Source organism: Thamnophis elegans, chromosome 4 (genome assembly GCF_009769535.1).
Source record: "Thamnophis elegans isolate rThaEle1 chromosome 4, rThaEle1.pri, whole genome shotgun sequence".
In the NCBI taxonomy this organism is placed as follows: domain Eukaryota; kingdom Metazoa; phylum Chordata; class Lepidosauria; order Squamata; family Colubridae; genus Thamnophis; species Thamnophis elegans.
In genome coordinates this window covers 39,668,135-39,686,392 of record NC_045544.1, presented here as the reverse complement: position 1 = coordinate 39,686,392, position 18,258 = coordinate 39,668,135, and the positions used below count along the sequence as shown (strand labels likewise).

Below are 18,258 nucleotides of genomic sequence, written 5' to 3'. Positions count from 1 at the left end.
GGGTTTGATCTGCAATGTTTATTGTTAACCGTGAGAGCTGCAGCTTGCTGAGAACTCGCTTCTTGTCCAGCTCGGTGAAATTCGTACCTCGGCATGGGTGTATCGGTTCCCTGGTAAACGAGATCCGCTTATTAATTCGGGGCCCGTAGATGGGCTGGAGGTTAGCATCAGAACAGAAAGACCGAATTTTAAAAAAAAAAAACATTTTCTTGAGGATGGTAGTAACCTCATATAGCATAATAAGACAATGAAAATGTTGGACATTCACTCCACCTTAAGGAGGCGTTCGGCAGCGCGATGGGAGCGCCGCCCTGTAGCAAGGAATAATGGGATGGCTCTTCTCTGATTGGTCGTTTTCAGTTCAAGCAGGATGTTTGCAGCTTGAAACCAATATTGCAGTGCTCCAAAGGCAAGAATTCACTCCTTTCTCGCAGAGAAATTCCGCAGCGGGATAAGTAAGTATAAAGAAGATCTATCTGTCTGTCTGTCTGTCTATCTATCTATCTATCTATCTATCTATCTATCTATCTATCTATCTATCTATCATCTACCTTCCCACATACCTTTCAGAAAATTGAAGCAGTCTTGCTATCATTTATCTCGAACATAATGTCACTTCCATAGAACTGATTTTACATGTCTAGGGAGATTCTCAGTCATCCAGGTCATGGTTATCCCACAGGTGCTTTTTCAAAAGGCAAGTGGACTTTCTGGTTTTTATTTGAAGACGTTTGCTTCTCATCCAAGAAGCTTCTTCAAAGCTATGGAAGCTTCTAGATGAGAAGTGAAACGTCTTCAAAGAAAAAACAGAAAGTCCACTTGCCTCTTGAAAAAGCATCTGTGGAATAACTGATTTTACAATTTAGGGTTTAGCTGATTTATACTTATTTGGGTTAAAGCGTTGCCTGAAATTATGAACATTTTGTTTATTTTGTGGATGTTTTTATTCTTGTATTTGGTTTTTTTAATTGTTTTATAATTTTAGAATTGTAAGTCACTTGGTTGAGTTGGGTGGCTATAAAAATTGAATAAATAAATAAATTAGAAAGGCTACAGATGGAATCACAAGGTTTGTGAAGCTAGATGCTGTTTTAAATCTTTAAAAAGTATTATGGCTCATCAGTCACCACAATGTGTCCAACAGCATGTAGCCAGCCTTAGTCAATCAGAAACCTAAAAAGTGGTGGATTTGGATAGGACATATATACACATATATACACACATATACCCAAAAAAACTTAGTTTGGGAGACAGTTGCAACCCATTTCTGTGCTGTAGACAAAAAAACATTAGGTGGTCATAAAGTCATTAAGATGTTGGATGAGGTGTGGAAAGTGACATGTTCAAGTCTTAACCTCAGCCTAGATGCCTTTCCCCGCTCCCACGTTCTCAGAAGGATGCTGTCTTGAACCTTTAGACAAAAGGGAAGAAAATATAATAAATAGTTACTCATCTACATGGAGTTGTCTATGAAGTTGCTAGGAGTCAAGTTCAAAGGGTAGATTATTGACTTTACACCTGAAAAGCAATTCCCCTTTACACCCTTTAGAGCAAATTCTATCCATTCCAGATTATAGTACAAACCTTTTGGAGTTGAGAATTTGTTTTGATTCTCAAAGGAAATCAAGCAGTATTTAACTTTTTTATTTATAAATCATTCAATCTGCCTACCATAAAAGAAGTTGGCTAATTGTCTTTTTCACGTTATATGAAAGAAATTGGACTGATAATCATTGTATACAATCTGGCAGAAATTATGTTCTTTGTGATCAAAAATTGTGATTTCTTAGATTTAACATAAGTAAAATGTGTTAGGGCTTCTGAAAGAGTAATTTTATTTTTACAGGATATCCTGCAAAATAGTTTTGGCAGTATCTATTGTAATTAGTTTTCTTTCCTTCACCTTTTCAAATCCAGACCCCTCCTCTTCTTTATATGCCATTAAAGCTGTTTACAGCATGGAAGAAAGCAAACACCAAAATATCGGAGCAGCAACAAGTTGTCATGGCATTGTTGGACAACTTGCAAGAAACTGGCAGAGCTGGTCCAAGGATCGTGTGGCTTATCAGCAACGAACCCATTTAGCAATGGCAACCAAGTAACCTTACGCACTGAGAAAGGGGATCCCACTTATGGAAGACCACCTGAAGGCTCAAAAACTGAGCAGAGAGGAAAAGATGCACATGCACATATGGGTAAAGAAGTGGAAGAACTATGCTTAATTATACATAACACTGGACAGAGGGAACAGGATGGGCAAGTGAGAATAACATTTAAACAGCTCTTTGATAGGTATGTGACTATATCCAATAAGCTAGTAGGTGTCCTCTTAAGAGCAAGGAAGCATGGCCTGGTTGACTTTGAAGGTGAAATGCTTTGGCAAGGAAAAGATGATAGTGTAGTTATTACTTTGTTTGAACAAGATAAAGATTATCCAGCTATTTCATGATTAATTCAGAAATCTCATAAAGTGCTTGAAACATGAAAATGACTGCCTGGCTTAGAACATAGGGAAGCAATTGTCATAAAATGAAAGTATGTTTTAAAATACTTGGTCATTACGCAACAAGAAATATATACTTATTAAAGGAATTTAGTCAACATATATGGTTGAAAACAACTCAGTACATTTCATGAGATGTGTTGTACAAATTGCAAATGGTAATAAAATTAGAAGTGACTATCACACAGATATGCTAAGAGGGTGATTAAGATTTGTTTAAAAATAGTAATAAAGCTTTCCTCTACATTACAAATACCACATTTAAGAGCTGGTAGCCTGAAATGTATATGCTGAATACAAGTCTTTTCTTTAGTAGTAAACTAGCATTCAGATAATAAATACCGGTATGATTATGATCCTGGTGTTAAACAAAATGGATTAGGTTTTTTTTCAAGAAATCTAATAACACATATAAGTCAATATTTTAAATTCAGCTGTATCCAAAATATTCAACAGATCTATGAGGAACAATTTTATTAAAGGTTTCCTTTTCATAACATATTAAGTTATATGTTTCACAGTTCCATCACATAAATTATCAGAGCAGTCTCTTTTATTTTAGCACATTAACATTTGAACATGATTAACATGTTTATCCATCACCCCTGACAATAATTGAATAAATATTTTAATAACTTTTACAAGCAGTTAGGAGTCATATTGAAATAAATGCATGCTAAGTTTTGAATAAATAAAACAGGTTTTAAAGCCATAAAAAACAACATGGTTTACTTTTGGCATTCTCTGAATACTAGTCTACTGCATGCTTTTAAAACACACAATATCAGTGCTTGCTTAAAATCATTTTGCTGTAACAGATCTGTGTGAATACCTGCCTATATAGTTTAAAAAGTAAACATGTGAAAGTCATTCCATGCTAGATTCAAGAGAATCTACGATTTCTGCATCCTTGACAAACAAATGTTAATCCAATTATCCACATTAAATAATTTGATATTTTATGCTAGACCCTAAGTCCAAACAAACTATTGCATGATTTTATAATGTTTTATTACTCCCTAACTACCTTAATACATGCATTTAAATACTAACATTATTTAAAACTGTTCACATTCAAGCACATATTCTAAATTCAATGTACCAACTAAAGTCTTACATTGAAAGTACAGAGTAAGCAAGTCATACTCCGGACAATGGCTTGTTAGCCATTCTGTGCCTGTAATCATGTACACTTGGAGTGATAGAATATAGCACCAAGACAATACTAAAAAGATCAGGAATGTATTTTATAGGCACAAACCTTGCATTAAGACAAAAACAGTCAAAGTCAGGTACAGTTATTAAATTTTAATGGCATCTCATGTTTCAAGGATTCTTTGCATTTGAACAGATAGGTATTTGTGATCTTATACGTTCTTGCATTCAGATATTTGCCTGAGAAATTTAATGTAGAGTGTTTACTAACAAACTAGTTCAAACACTATATAGCAGCAAATTCAGTAGTTGTTTTAAAAAAGTCTAGCCTGTTATCAACTACATCCAATCCTTTAATCGGTATTCAAAGGTCAGAAAGATGGTACAGTTCAGAGGCAGGTTTCCCTCAACTTGTAGTGCTTTCAGCTTTCAGCCGTTCCATCAGCTGCTCAGCCTGTTCAAGAGGAAACATACATGGCTTATTAGCACTTTCCAGAAATTATACAGTATTGTGTTGAAGAACAGAAGATTGTTCCCAAACACATTTACAAAGCAGAAAATCTATTGAGACAACCAGGAATGAACTAATTCATATAATTAAGCAGCACCCACTGGACTTAATCCGGATTCCTACCCAGTGGATGAAGGAACATACATATACAAGCTGCTGGGCACTTTAGGGCATGGATCACTAACCCTTTTCAGCTTGTCTTCTCTTTTAGTTAGTCAAGGGATCCTTATGAGATTACTGAATCTTTTGGAAAATATAAAGGGTTGGTGACCTTGCAAATGTTGTCTTTAAAAAACATTTAACTTTGGAATTTTCAAGAGCCTGGATAATGTATTCCACATGTATTACTTTATTACCCTTGTTAAGGGTAATCAGGTTATAGACTTCACGCATCATCATCTTTCTTTGAAAGAACTTGGCTTAATTTAAATTAGGAATTTGTTTCAGTTTCTAGGGTAGATGAGAAATAGTATGAGCTCCAATAGTATGAATAAAAGGGTTAAAGCTAGAATGTAGTACAGTTATTGGAAGCACACAATGCGTTTTTATGCTTCCCTTGCTACCAAAAATATAGCTGATTACACAGTTCTCTCCATTGCCTGAAGTCATTTTCTATGTTCCCCTAGATAGGCATCCGTCTATACAGAGAAGATTACATTTTCCCTAATTCACTGATGAAAATGTTCTACTGAATCAAAAGCATTTTGCAAATGAAAGTTTTTGTTCTTTTTTTTATGGAAACTTGTATGGATCCAAAAGAACATGCTTCTTCCTCCCGGTTTTTGAACTAAGTTATCATGTGCCTTTTTTCCCCTTCTGTTCAATCATGTCCAATTTTCAGAGACTGCCTGGGCAACTTCCTACAGTTTTCCTGAAGAGTTCTTCAGAAGTGGTTTTCCAGTGCCTACTTCCTAGGACTGAGAGAGTGACTGGTTCAAGGTGACCCAGGAAGCTTTGTGCCTAAGGTGGGACTAGAACTCCCAGTCTCCTAGTTTCTAGCCTGGTGCCTTAACCATTATACCAAAGTGACTCTCATGCTTGATTTACTCCTATTGAAATGAACTAAAAGCTTTTAGTTCTCAAAATCTCACAATAGCTTAGGAGAAATAATTTAGCACTTTGCAATATGAATTAAAAAAACTGACCTTACGCCCTAAATCAGTCAAATAGATTGCTCCCCATTACTCTGGATACATTTTTAGCATGCTGCATTAAACCATTTATTTTTAATGTAAAACTTTAGCTATTTGTTAATAATTCATATCTTTGTTTACTGCTAGGTCTGTAACATATTTGACTATAATATAATATTTAAATGTAAATTAAATGTAAACATGTCCAGTCATGTTCAACTAGGAAGCTGTACTCATTTCCCTTTCTTAGCTAAGGGAAGACATTTCTGTGGTCATGTGACCAACATATTTGTCAAGGCACATGGAATGCTGTTACCTTCCCACCAAAGTGGTACCTATTTATCTACTCGCATTTGCATGTTTTTGAACTACTTAGATGGGCAGAAGCTGGGGAAAGTAAAAGGAGTTCACAGCAATTGTGTCTTAAACCTGGGCTGTCAGCTTTCCAGCTAACAAGCTCGGTGTCTTTAACCACTGAGCCATCGCACCCCCTAAATATAAATTAAGGATATGTTATTGAACACCCTGGCTTAACCTCATGGAGTCAGGTGTATTCTGACACTTTCTCACTTATAATGAAAACAGGCTCTAAAAGAAGGATGGGGATTTCAGTACCAAATTCAGTAATTTCTCAGTCTTAGATGCAACAGACCATTTTTTGTCCAGATTAGTGGGCTATTAAAAGTTTTCTCCAAATGACTTAATCTATGAACAGGTTCGATTTGCTGAGGTTAAAAATATGCTGGTTAATAGAAGCAATTATAAAATAGCTATTGATAAACTAATAGGGATACTTGAGATGTAATTCAATGGAAGTACTAAGTCAAATGGAATTATAATTAGTGGGGGTCTAGTGTGTTTGAATTGAAGAAGGTGCTTCCTAATGCACATGTTGCACTTGTCAGCAGCTCTTTTCTGCAGGATCAGTTTGCAACTATGGACAGTAATCTTGTTACCCTCAAGAAAAGGTACAGCTGCTTTAAAGACAGGGGCTACATTAACACCCGTACTTCAAAATACTTCTTCCCTTTCAAAATAATGCACAGCCCTACAAGATACAAGAATAGGATAAATTTACAATATTCCTAAGGAGTATAAATCAAGAATAGCACTGGGGAAGGAGGAGCTGACACTGAATTAATGGTGAAATAACTTACTGTGATAACCAATAGGAATTGATTCGGTATATCATCCGGGATAAGAATCCCAGCTGACTAGCTGGAGCCAAGACATGAAGGTGCAAGTGAGCTATGGAGCAGAAGGGAGGCCAGTGAAAGCCCATCCTAGAAAAACAGATATGGCAGTAACTATTCAGATGCATAAAACAAGGGTCCAGTATCAAGGCAAATCGTAAAGATTTGAATCTTTGCAGCAACTTGACAGAATCGGTAGGAAATTCCATGCAGTCCCTCATGTTTTCCACAAAAGCTAAATTGTTTAGCTTATTCCAGCAACAAACTAGTTCTTTCCAAACGTTTTATAGTCAAACAGCACTTACGGATATTATTCATACTAATAATTGCTCAATTTCTTTTCATTTGGAATTACACTGGAACGCTAATGTTTGTTTTTACTGACCAAAAGTCAGTGAAGACAAGATTGCAATTTAGCAAGAACACTAGGGACACCCTGATGCATTCGGCAAGCAGAAAAGAGCATCCTTTATTTGATTCCTCTATTGGTTTCCATGGCGGATACAGAAGAGGAGTTAGAACTGTCTTTTTCCTTTTGTACTTCATGAGTTCCCATGACTATATGGCAGATACTTAAACACAAATCCATAAAAGAGTTGCTGTCTTAGTGCACTTGATTTCTGGGATAAGATACTTAATTACTGCTAGCTTGTCTCATAAAATGTTTTTAATTAAACTTTCAAGCAAGGTTTTTGAAAGTGCCTAAAAATATACATTTGCCTTTTGTAAACTGGATTATCATGTCCGTTCTCCCCAATACCAAATCCATTGGAGCTCCAATAGTAGTTGGTGCTTGTTCAGGAGACAATTGGACTTTATTTTTTCTTTTGAAGACATTTCACTTCTCATCCAAGACGTTTCTACAGCTCTGGCAGGATAGCAGGGAATGGAAGGATTTATATTTCTTGCAGACAGCTGGTAATCTGCATCCTTTTAGAGGGTCATTGAAGCACTTGGAGGTTTATCTGTGCTTCAAAACCCTCTAAAACAGGTGTCAAACTCATTTTCATTGAGGGCTGCATCAGGGTTGTGTTTGACCTCTGGGGGCGTGGGCAGGGGGATGTGGGCAGCTCAATGTCACTTGGGTCGGGGCACCTGTCATGGCCTGAGTGCTTGTGCGGCCCTCCCAAGCTCCATTTTCACTGGCAGAGGGACAGCAGGCTAGTTCTTCACTGTTTCCAGGGCGGCCCTGTGGGGCAGATCTAAGCACCCCCCAGGGCAGATCCACCGGCAGAGCTTGAATTTAACACCCCTGCTCTAAAAAGATGCACATTACCAGCTGCCTGAAAGGAATATACATCCTTCCATTCCCCACTATCCTGTCAGAACTGAAAAAGCTTCTTAGATGAGAAGCAAAACATCTTCGAAAGAAAAAACAATGAAGTCCAGTTGCCTCCTGAAAGAGCATCTTTGGGACAACCATGACCTGAATGTCTGAGAATCAGTCAGACTTTTAGCTCCAATAGTAATTCCTATAATGCAATCATACAGCATACAGGGACATACTATGACCGGTAAGTTATGATGTATCTACAACCAGATTCGAAGTTCACGTGACAAAACTGGCTGCTCAGCAACACAACCATGTTTATAGCCTGGTCATGTAATTGCATTTTATAATGGTTTTGTTGAAAGCCAGTGCCTGATTTTTGGCAAAATCACACAATAGCAAATAATGGGTTCGCTTAATAACCACAGCGGCCACTTTACAACCACCCTGTTCACATAAAAAAGGTCACAAAATCAGGATGCTTACAAAAACTGATCTGGTTTGTGACCATCATAACTTACAATGGGCAGGCTCCATTACAGTTGTAAAATGATGATTACTTGTATGTTTATCTTGTCATTTATGTAATAGCACAGCATAATATTTTTTTCTTTCTAAAAATATACCTTATATCGTTCAAGTCAGCACATTTACTCCACTGAAGGATAGCTTTTCCAACTGCTATCATTCTTTCCACTGTCAAAATAGGACAGAGAAAAGGAGGAAAATTAGATTTCTGAAGTTCAGCCACACAGTGCTACAGATACGTATTGCTAACTCCTGTTTAACTTCTCTGGAAATTATTTTAAATATTCCCCTCCCTCCGCATTCTGAGGATACCTAAAATGACTGAGTTATGTTTTAACATTTCACAAATGAATTTGTTTATACATTAATTATAATATACATTAATCAACCTTCATTAAAATGGATAAATTATTAATTAAAAAACACCAATATTTATAAAAGTTTAAATGAAACTATTCATATCAATATGCAATTATTATGAAAAGAAACAAAAGAATAATGAAACCCAATTAAGCAGAATAAAGCAGATTGGAGTGTGGAATAAAGTGTATTTTTAATGAGGCACAGAAAAAGTGCAGGAACAGCATTAATTTATCCTTGCAGGAAGGGTAGGAAGCATGCTTAAATGTGAGTATCTAGGGGAAAAGATGCCATACTTTTAAAAACATACATGCACCCATATATTATTCAACACAACATAATTTATTAACATGTGTGAGCTCAGCCTGATCTTGCAGAGAAAATGGGCATATGGTGACTCACATCAGACTCCACCACAGTTCTTACCCCATCTCACTTGTGTGTATTTTTAAAAGATGAATCTAATTCAAAAATTGAGTAAAAAGATGGCGTTCTGCAAAGTACTTGCCAATTTATTTACACAGATACTTTTGGGCCTCAAAATAGTACCTATTGTGTCTAGAGAAATCATTTTAGAATATCTAGAAAAATCATTTTAGAATATCTAGAAAAATCATTTTCTCTCCTAATAAATGAATAATTTGTGATTTCCATTACCTCATGGCAGCAATTCTGAGGGAAGCTACCATATGCTGCCATCTGTTCAAATATGTTTCCGTCTTCCAAAGACATGTTTGCAATATTCTCCTCAATTTCTAAAGCTGTCAGGCTCCCAGAACTAAGAAACACACGGAGTTATTTCTGATTAATTCCTTTATTGTTCCTCATCTACAGACAGAAATCTTGCCAAACTAAGCAATTGTTTGCATCACTATGGATGGGGGAATCACTAGGGAGCAGCTGTTTTAATTATTTTTCTCCTGACCAAACTTTCCACGCTTTGCTGCCTCTAGAATGCAGCCCCTGCCTCCTTGGGAATCCAGACTACATTTCACCACACAACCACACCACAATGGGGATGGTGCGGGTAGTCTTGGTTAACAATTACAATGGATAATTGTTAATATTTGGTAACATATTCAGCTTTGAGTTCTCTGATACTGAGATTTAATCTTGCTCTTAGCCCACTCATATACTGTAAGTGGAGAGCTATATCCTAATAATTAGAGTTTTAGATTGATTATGTACTGTCAATTCAATGTTGACTTTTAGCTACTGTATAGATTTTCTCCTTGCTCCGTGCCAATATTAAGAGATTTTCCACTTACATAATGGTATATGCTCACTCTTAAGAGTCTTGCAATTTCCAATGTGGTTCTTTGGTACCACTAAATAATGATGAGGCGCTCCTGGTCTGATATCTCGGAAGCATACCAAATCTTCATACTAATGGAATATTTGAAAAAAGATTGTGTTATCGAAATTGCCTTGCTGACAAACTGCAAGTCGTGAAAGAAACAGCTTTATCTGGAGCTACTGGAAATATCATTCCTCCCGAGAAAATGCAAATGTCGATCAAATATATACTTCGTCATATTTCCCATTTGTGATATTCTATATTCTATATTTGTGAATTTCCCCTTAAATTGATTCGCAGCCAAACCGAAGGTAGGGTTTTAGCACAGCACTGGCACTCCCATTTGGATGCAGCTATTTTATAGATTAAAGTATATCAATAGCATACAACTGACAACTTCTAAAGGGCAATAGAAGAAGATAATATTTGTAGCTCAGAGTTGAAATGAATTACCCAACTAGGTAATAGTATCAGTGCAGGTAATTGTGGGATTTGCTACCTGCTTATATGCAGTAGATTGTCCTGCAAGTTTGAGTGAAGATGTAATTTCCTCCTTCTAAGGAGTAACTAATGATTCTACCTACTTAGGTAATGAATCTTCTGCAAATCATCAAGCTCAGAGCACCAAAGATTCTGATAGATGCTTATATTTTGAACTGCATCATGACATAGTTCAATAGCATCCCCACATCAGGCTTAATTATTAATATCCATTCACCCTAGATCAGCAGACAGGCAAAAAAATGCACAAGTCAAAATCAGTGACAGATGGCTGCATTAAGAAATGTAAGGAAATGAGGACAACACATTCCTAAGTTGCAGGTCAGCTAATGTCAAAACAGGAAGAGATGACAAGACAGTCAGAGGCAGAAATTTGTTAGCACAAATGAATCATGTTTTCACTCCTAAATTTCACCTTTTTGAGGATATTAAACTACCAGATATGCCACATAGTGTGAAACTGTAAATATAAATAAGTCCACATAGTGTGAAACTGTAAATATAAATAAGTCCTAGCATTATTCCATGCTCTTAATCTCTCTCTGTATATGTGTATACACACACACACGTACATACCGATACGTGCATGTGTGAGTATATACTGTGGTCATGAAATATAAAATTTAGTGTCTACTGTAGTCATGAAATATAAATCCACCACTGAATCTGGACTATTGTTTAGAGTTGAGAGATGCTATAGGACCTAGTATAGGTGCTTCCACACTACGCTGTTATAAACATCCCGCTCATTTGTAACTTTGTTGAGATTGAAACAACATATCTTTATAAATCTCCAAAATTCAAATCTAGGCTCAGTTTTAGCTTCTGCTTTATGCACAAAGTCAGCTGGGACACTTGAACCAATCATTCTCCCTCAGCTCTGGGAAGCAAACAATGGCAAACCACTTCCCATACCCTCTGCCCAAGAAAGTGTTAAACTGGTATGTTTTCTATGACTACTCCTGTAATTGCTGCACTATCCAACAAGAGAGAGCAGGAAGGTGGGCCGGTGGGCAGAACAGAAGTGCATTGAAAGGTTCCAAATGGATCAGGTTCAGGCCACAGGCCTATTTCAATATTTTGTAGTCATTAGGATGCATTTGGGATGCTTCCAGATGCATGGGCTGGAAGGCAGCAACCCACTTCTGCCTTTCCCACCACTTAGTATTTAAGGCATGCTGCCTATGGTCAGGCCATCCATGCAGTAGCCACCGATCTTTGACCCCTCCCCCCTCTCCAGTCTCCCTTAAAACGATCCAGCCGCTCTGCCGATGCCCACAACTGCAATCAGCAAATTTCAGCTCCGCTATGCTCCATTTCCCATCACAATGTCTAGTCCAGGGGGCGATGACAGACACCACCGCCGTCTGATCTCCGGCAAGTTTCCCACCGGCGGATTATTTGGGCTGGGGGGAGCGGGAGGGAGGGGTTTCCCGTGGTTTCCTAATGAGGAAGGGCTGTCGCTCTCCTTTGCCTGGTCTCCACTTCTGTGGCAAGGCAACAGGAGGGGAGATCAGGATGTCCCCGTCGGTTGCTTCTCCTGGGTGGGGTTCCTGCCTTCCGAGAAGAGCCGCCGGCACCAGGGCCTCCCTCACCGCCCCTCCTCAACGCGAGGTAACCTAAGCGGTCCAAAGACAGCCGGCGCCCAAACCATTCGTCCTCTGAATCCCCAGGTCAGCTACGGATTAGGAGGCTGCGCCTGGTTCAAGGGGGGTGGGGTTGCGGCACCTCCTCGGAAGGCTGCCGGTTCTCCTCACCTCGCAAGGCAGCAGCTCGGTGCCCGTCTCCTCCCCGTGAGTGATTCGGCAGAAAATGCACTTGCTGTCATAGCCGCCGTCCTCTTCTCCCGCCAACCCGGAACCGGCTATTGGCGTCGCGGCGGGAGACGAGCCCGAGCTTCCTCCTTGCTCTCCGGCCATCTAGGCCCTTATTTCGAGCAGGCCACCCGCTCGGTCAGCGACCCGGGAAAAGTGGGAGGGGTAAGCAGAGCCCGCGGCCGGTCAGCGGCAAACCCAGTTCCCTGCCTCCGCCCTTTGTCATCGCTGTAAGTCTCGCCGGCCTATGGAGGGAAGGCAAAGAGGCGGCGCTTGATTGGACCTGCGAACCTAGGCGGCGATCAAAATCCCCAGTTTTGCTGAATTGGAGAAAACGCTTCGGCTGCTAGTTTTACTTTAACGGAACTGCTCAGAATCAGAATCTTCCCTTTCGTTTCCTTCTCCCCAAATGTCATTCTTTCCCAAGTCCATTGATTTTGGGGAAGGAAGGAAGGAGGAAAGAAGGATTTCATCTTTATTTCCCACGTGCACTGGAACAGTTAACAATTCTTCTGCCCTCAACTTCCTGACCCGGATTTATATTTTGATACCTGGTCCAGCCGCTGCAAAAGCAATCAAGCACTTCAAGTACCACTAAAAAGATGCTTGTGGTGTTTTACTTTCATTGGGCAAATGTGTCCACAGCTAATGAAAGGAACTCTGATCTACAAATGCTTGTATCTGGATTAGTCAATATTCCAGGGTTCAAATTTGCGAGGTTAGATATATTTAAAGACATTGAACAGTATGAAAAGGATAAACAGTTGGAGAGGGAATTCCAGGAATCACCTGTCTTCGTTTATGATGTACAGAAATAGCTGAACACTGTAAGCTTGCAGTCCGAGTTCTGTTGAATCCTCTGGCTTTACATTCTCTCCAGTCCAAGATATGGTTTTTTTTCTCACTTTTGCTTCAAGAAGAAAGATAAGAGTGTAGAATGTCTTGCTATGTCAAGGGACCATGTTAGCCTTGATCATCATTGGTAAGCATCTACATCCTGGTGACTTTGACATGAGAGAAGTGGGCTTATCTTGCAAACCGCATTTTCTTAGCATATTTATCAGCCAGTCAACATCCTCAAATTAATCCATCATTATTGCGTTCAGACTAGATTTGATAAACTAGATAGGATATCAAGAGTCAAGGAAATAGATAGCTATCCAGGCAGTCCTCAACTTTGGGAACAACTCACAGTTCAGCCCAACATTTCTGTTGTTAAGTGAGACATTTGTTAAGTGAATTTTGCCCCATTTTATGATGTTTCTTGCCTCAATTGTTAAGTGAATCACTGCAGTTGATAAGTTAGTAACCCGGTTGTTAAGTGAATCTGGCTTCCCCATTGACTTTGCTTCTCAGGTTGCAAAAAATGATCACATGACCTTGGGACAGAAATATGAACCAGTTGCCAAGCATCTGAATTTTGATCATATGATCATGGGGATGCTGGAAAGGTAACTGAAAAATAAGGTGCAAGTCACCTTTTTCCATGTCATTGTAACTTTTTACGGTAACTAAAAGAACTGCTGTAAGTCGAGGACTACCTGTAGTTTGTAAAATCCTAAATTGTACATACGCGTACCTACAGGTCACCAAATCTAACTTTGATGTAATTCATATGCTTCAAACACACATATAGACCTTATATTGACTAGCGCCCCTTTTATTATCGATTACCAATATCAAATTGAAGTCACATTCACCTGCACACAGGCTGGCAATTCTGCCAGAGGGAGCCACACAAGCAGTACACCACCTCACTGCAGCCTGGAGCATAAAGGTTCCCCTGGATCCCCCAAAATTCATCACTGCATTGCTGAACAGTCAATATGTTATGGGGAAAAAAACTGTCCCACCCCCAACTCTCACATTCCTTGCAACTTACATCCACAAAACACACCCTCAATCCATGTCTTGGAAGAAACAAGGCAGAATGTGGGATTTTGTGGAGATGTTGAAATATATAGGGAGAGGAGAAAAAAAGTTCAAAATAAATACACAGGAATGCTTAATTCCTTTATTTGAAAATGTTGCGGTAGCACTGCATTACATATATTCAATATCCACAGTTTTTGAAGGATCGTAGAATTTTGATAGGACAACACTGTTTGGAATATATACACATGTTTCTGACAACTATAATGAATAAATTGCAGGTAACCTGACTGGGATAGTTCAGGTTTGAAAAATCTTTTGCTGAAATGTGCAAATGCCCCATCTTTTAGTAAAGCCATCTTTCAATCAACCTAAAGTGTTTCAATGTGTTAGGTAGTAAGCAGCTCATTGTTATAATCATGATCTATCAGTAAAAGTGATGGTTAGAATACCTATTGGAAAGAAATGCAAAAAGCTACTGTCCCAGGTCATAGCATATATCGTAAGGCTAAAAACCAAGGCTATTACTTCTGTGCTGGAATTAAGTTTGTACAGTACATGTGATAGATGCAATTTACTCTGCTTTATGTACATGCTGCAGCAAGCTTCTGTTTTACCAACATACTTTCCTTTGCAACCACATACTCCAAAACCGATGTGTTTTTGCCCTATGTGATTATGTACCCAGTTTTGTAAACACTTCACTGTATCAGATAGTAAATTATACAATAAGCTTAAGATTCAATTGCTAAATTCCCTTTAATTTCTGCACATAAAAGGTAAAAGAAAAGTACAATTAATTTTTTCAATCTAATCAGTTCATATAAGTGAAAGAATGAAACACAATTTCATCAACCTTAGACTGATTTTAATATATTTATGTCTACTCCTGATTATTCCCATGTTAGCTGAAAATAATGTCGTGAATGTGACATTGCTGGAAAGCCCCAAGCTTTAACAACAAGCTGACAGACTAGATGGATTTTGCACAGATGCTTGGTGAAGGTACCTAAAACATTGCAGACAAAGAGTAGGATAAACACTTGCACAGAAGTACACTTTTTAAAAAAAAATCCCTACTCACATGTCAATTTAATTTGACTTTTTTAAAAGAAATGTCAACGCCCCAAATCTTCTGATATAAACTTTAGGAATAGAGTTTACAATAGGGAGAAGCAAAAAACAAACAAAGCCCAAAACCATTTTGGATTAATTTTTAGCCTGATTCTTATCAATTGAATGAATATTCTCAGCTATGTCTCCCACTAAATGTTTACTTATATGTAAATGTGGTCCAAATAGTTTTTTTTAACTAGAAAGAAATATAATTATTTTGCTTAAAAAAACAAAATATTGAACATATTCAGGTAACCCAACTTTTTATTTGAGAAGTTAATGAAAGTAAGGGCTACAAGGTGCTAATGGTTTTTTCTAGCAAAGGTTTTAAGTAATTTGCAAGGAATTACTTAAAAGTTCACTTTCTGCTTCAAACTGCATGACCATTATCCAAAGGCATTTCTATCCTGACAACCAATTAAAAACAGGATCGATCTCTCTCTTTGAACATATCCTCCAATTGAAATAATAACAAGGGCACTAGCGATGCACCTGTTTGAAATAATCCAGATAATGTGTTCTGTCAAAAAACAAGATCCCAACAAAACTAATTGTAACAAATGACTAAGATGTTTTTACAAAATTAAAAAACAAAATATAAAAACGTTTAAGAAATCGTTTTTCCCACCACTGTTTTAAGATATTACTTCAAATGATAATCTTTCTAGAAATTCTGACATTTGAAATATTAAAAGGAAAATGGGTCTAGTAATATACTTTACAACCAATAAATATACTTAAAAATATCTTTAAGTGCTGTATACACAATTACTACTTTGTCAAGTAAACTACCACTGTAGAATTTGGTAATGCAACTATTCTCTCTTTTGGTTTTCACTTTAACTGAATAAAAATACGCAGAGAATATACTATACAGCTCTATGTTTTTCCACAGTATTCTTTCACAATTACAAAAAAAATTATACTGCTTTGAACAAGCTCATATATACACACACATCACAATTGTCTTCCATAAACATCTTGCATTCAGACTGCAGAAATGGTAGCAGGACAAGAATAAGTTATTAATTAAGTTGCCTTTTTAGTATAAACAAATATCTCCCATTTTTGCTTCTTATATAACCATCGGATCAGCCAGTCTTCCAGGCCTATTCTATGGCAAAGCAATTACATTCCACTTTTTGATGTCCTTTGGGTGCTCAGGAAAGCAAAGTCCATTTCTTTAAGGCAACAAGATCATTCAAAAGTCCATACTTCTAGATCCTGTACAACAAAGTCTTCTTTTTTGGACAGGATATCATTGTTGAATGTGTTGCAAGAGTTGCTCCGACCATGATATAAATCAGCATCTAACCATAATCCAAATTTGCCACTGTAAAGAAAAGAAAATTAACTAGAAAGTTTCATTTGTTCAATTATAGGCAAAAGTGCAGCATTTTTTTTGTTTTGCATTTTAATGTTCCAGTTATGTTAGTAAGACCAATAAGCACTAAACTTCTTCAAGTAGAATTAGCACAACAATACATTTGGATGATTTTATAGCAACCATAATTTTTAAAAAAAGGAAAAATATGCAAACTTTAAATATTGTTCTGTATTTAAACATAAGGAACCATACCAATAAGCCACATAGGCTTCTAATGTCAATAGAATAAGGCAAGCATATTTGATTGTTTTATTCAAATGTCTGGTCTACTTCATCAAAAGAACAGTATCTTTATTCATTGGGCATTATGTGTCAATGAAAAGCAGGAACTACAGCTAGTCCTTGTTTAACAATCATACATTTAGCAACTATTTGAAGTTAAGGCAGGATTGAATAAATGGTACTCACCATTCCCTAAATTACATGCATGTGTCCTGTGATCAAAATTCAGGTCCTTGGGGGCAGCCTGCCCATAGTTACAACTGCAGGGGCATTTCAACTTCCCTGCCAGCCTATCTCTCCTCCATCTCTGCTTTATTTCCCACTCTGCAGCAGCTCTCCTTTGAAGCAGCAGTAGTGCTGGGATTGAATCAGAGTGCCTTCAGCAGTTTCAGCCAGGCACCACCACACCAAGCCTCTATTTCACTCCTTTCGCTGCAGGGGAACGCAGTTTCAAACCCCATGTTGCAGCCAACCAGCTGCATGCCACACCAGAGCCACTCTCACCGTCCTGCACGCCACAGGCCCGGCCATGCCCAGCTGACTTTCATCTCTTCCTTCTGCTCGTGATGCTACAGAGGTCTCGGAAGCTTTCTGGAGGCTTTCCTAAGCTTTGTGAGTGTCAGCCTCAGCTGCCATAGAAACGGGGAGGCGGGGCATAGTATTTGGGATGGGAATAAATAGTACAGGAGGTGATATGGAAAACTGAGTTTTCTTCTCATCATCTTCTGCGCATGCTGGTGGCCAGTGTTTGGACCTGGTCAAGGCAAACTATCCTGCATACCAACATGATGATGCCTTTTGGAGATGCAATCCACATGACACCTAAGAGAGTTGCAGATTGGACACTGGGGTGGGGTCATTGGAGGGAGGGAGCTGGGTTATCATTGATATGTACTTGTTTGTGGCTCAGATCTTGCTTTACTTTTGTTGCTATGTTTTCATAACCAGTAAAAGTATTTTAATTCCATGAATAATGGAGTTGGGAGTTTACTTTCTTGGTTATTGATGGAGGCACACCTGACAGTGAGTGTAGGGCATGAAACCGGAGGAAGAAGGCATGGTGTGGTTCAGCAACTGCCTTGTATAGAGCCAGGCCAGGCATGCTTCATCAGAAGCAGGAGGAAGAAGGTGAAGGTCAGCTAGGTGTGGTAGGTCCTACAGAGTGCAGGGTGATGGGGCCTAGTGGGATATTGCTATGTGATGCTGGAGTGACTAGCTGCGGCACAGAGTTTGAAGTCATACTTGGTGGCAGAGGAACTGGGACTGAAGTAAAGCCCAGGGACAATCACCCGAAGACTATGAAGGCCCCAGGTCTCTACTTCACCTCCAGAATGTTTCTTTGAGGAGCGGTGCTAAGCAAAGTGGTTAAAAACTTTTTTTTTAAAGTGGCTAAAAT

General features: G+C 38.4%; 2 protein-coding genes across 2 annotated transcripts in view; both read right to left on the bottom strand.

Annotated features, from left to right (window-relative positions):
- Nucleotides 1–3,798: 3,798 nt before the first annotated feature.
- On the bottom strand, nucleotides 3,799–12,463 carry HINT3 (histidine triad nucleotide binding protein 3). The gene is made up of 5 exons (XM_032216821.1): nucleotides 12,209–12,463; nucleotides 9,922–10,039; nucleotides 8,392–8,461; nucleotides 6,460–6,585; nucleotides 3,799–4,112 (listed from the first exon to the last, which is right to left on the bottom strand). The coding sequence occupies exons 1-5, from the start codon at nucleotides 12,368–12,370 to the stop codon at nucleotides 4,100–4,102; spliced, it is 489 nt and encodes a 162-aa protein (XP_032072712.1). The 5' UTR covers nucleotides 12,371–12,463; the 3' UTR covers nucleotides 3,799–4,099.
- A 1,801-nt stretch (nucleotides 12,464–14,264) lies between these two features.
- NCOA7 (nuclear receptor coactivator 7) overlaps nucleotides 14,265–18,258 on the bottom strand; it is a 75,920-nt gene continuing 71,926 nt past the window's right edge. The window contains 1 exon segment of the mRNA XM_032215186.1: nucleotides 14,265–16,586. Coding sequence (XP_032071077.1) covers nucleotides 16,451–16,586 — 136 coding nt within the window. The 3' untranslated portion in view covers nucleotides 14,265–16,450.

Bases quoted from the DNA above. Each gene is read 5' to 3' on its own strand.
- HINT3 (XM_032216821.1), bottom strand. From the start codon at position 12,370: ATGGCCGGAGAGCAAGGAGGAAGCTCGGGCTCGTCTCCCGCCGCGACG. The intron at 10,040-12,208 runs GTGAGGAGAACC...ATATTCCATTAG, and splicing joins CCGAGCTGCTGCCTTGCGAG to TATGAAGATTTGGTATGCTT. The intron at 6,586-8,391 runs GTATATTTTTAG...CTGTTTTTCTAG, and splicing joins GCTGACTTGAACGATATAAG to GATGGGCTTTCACTGGCCTC.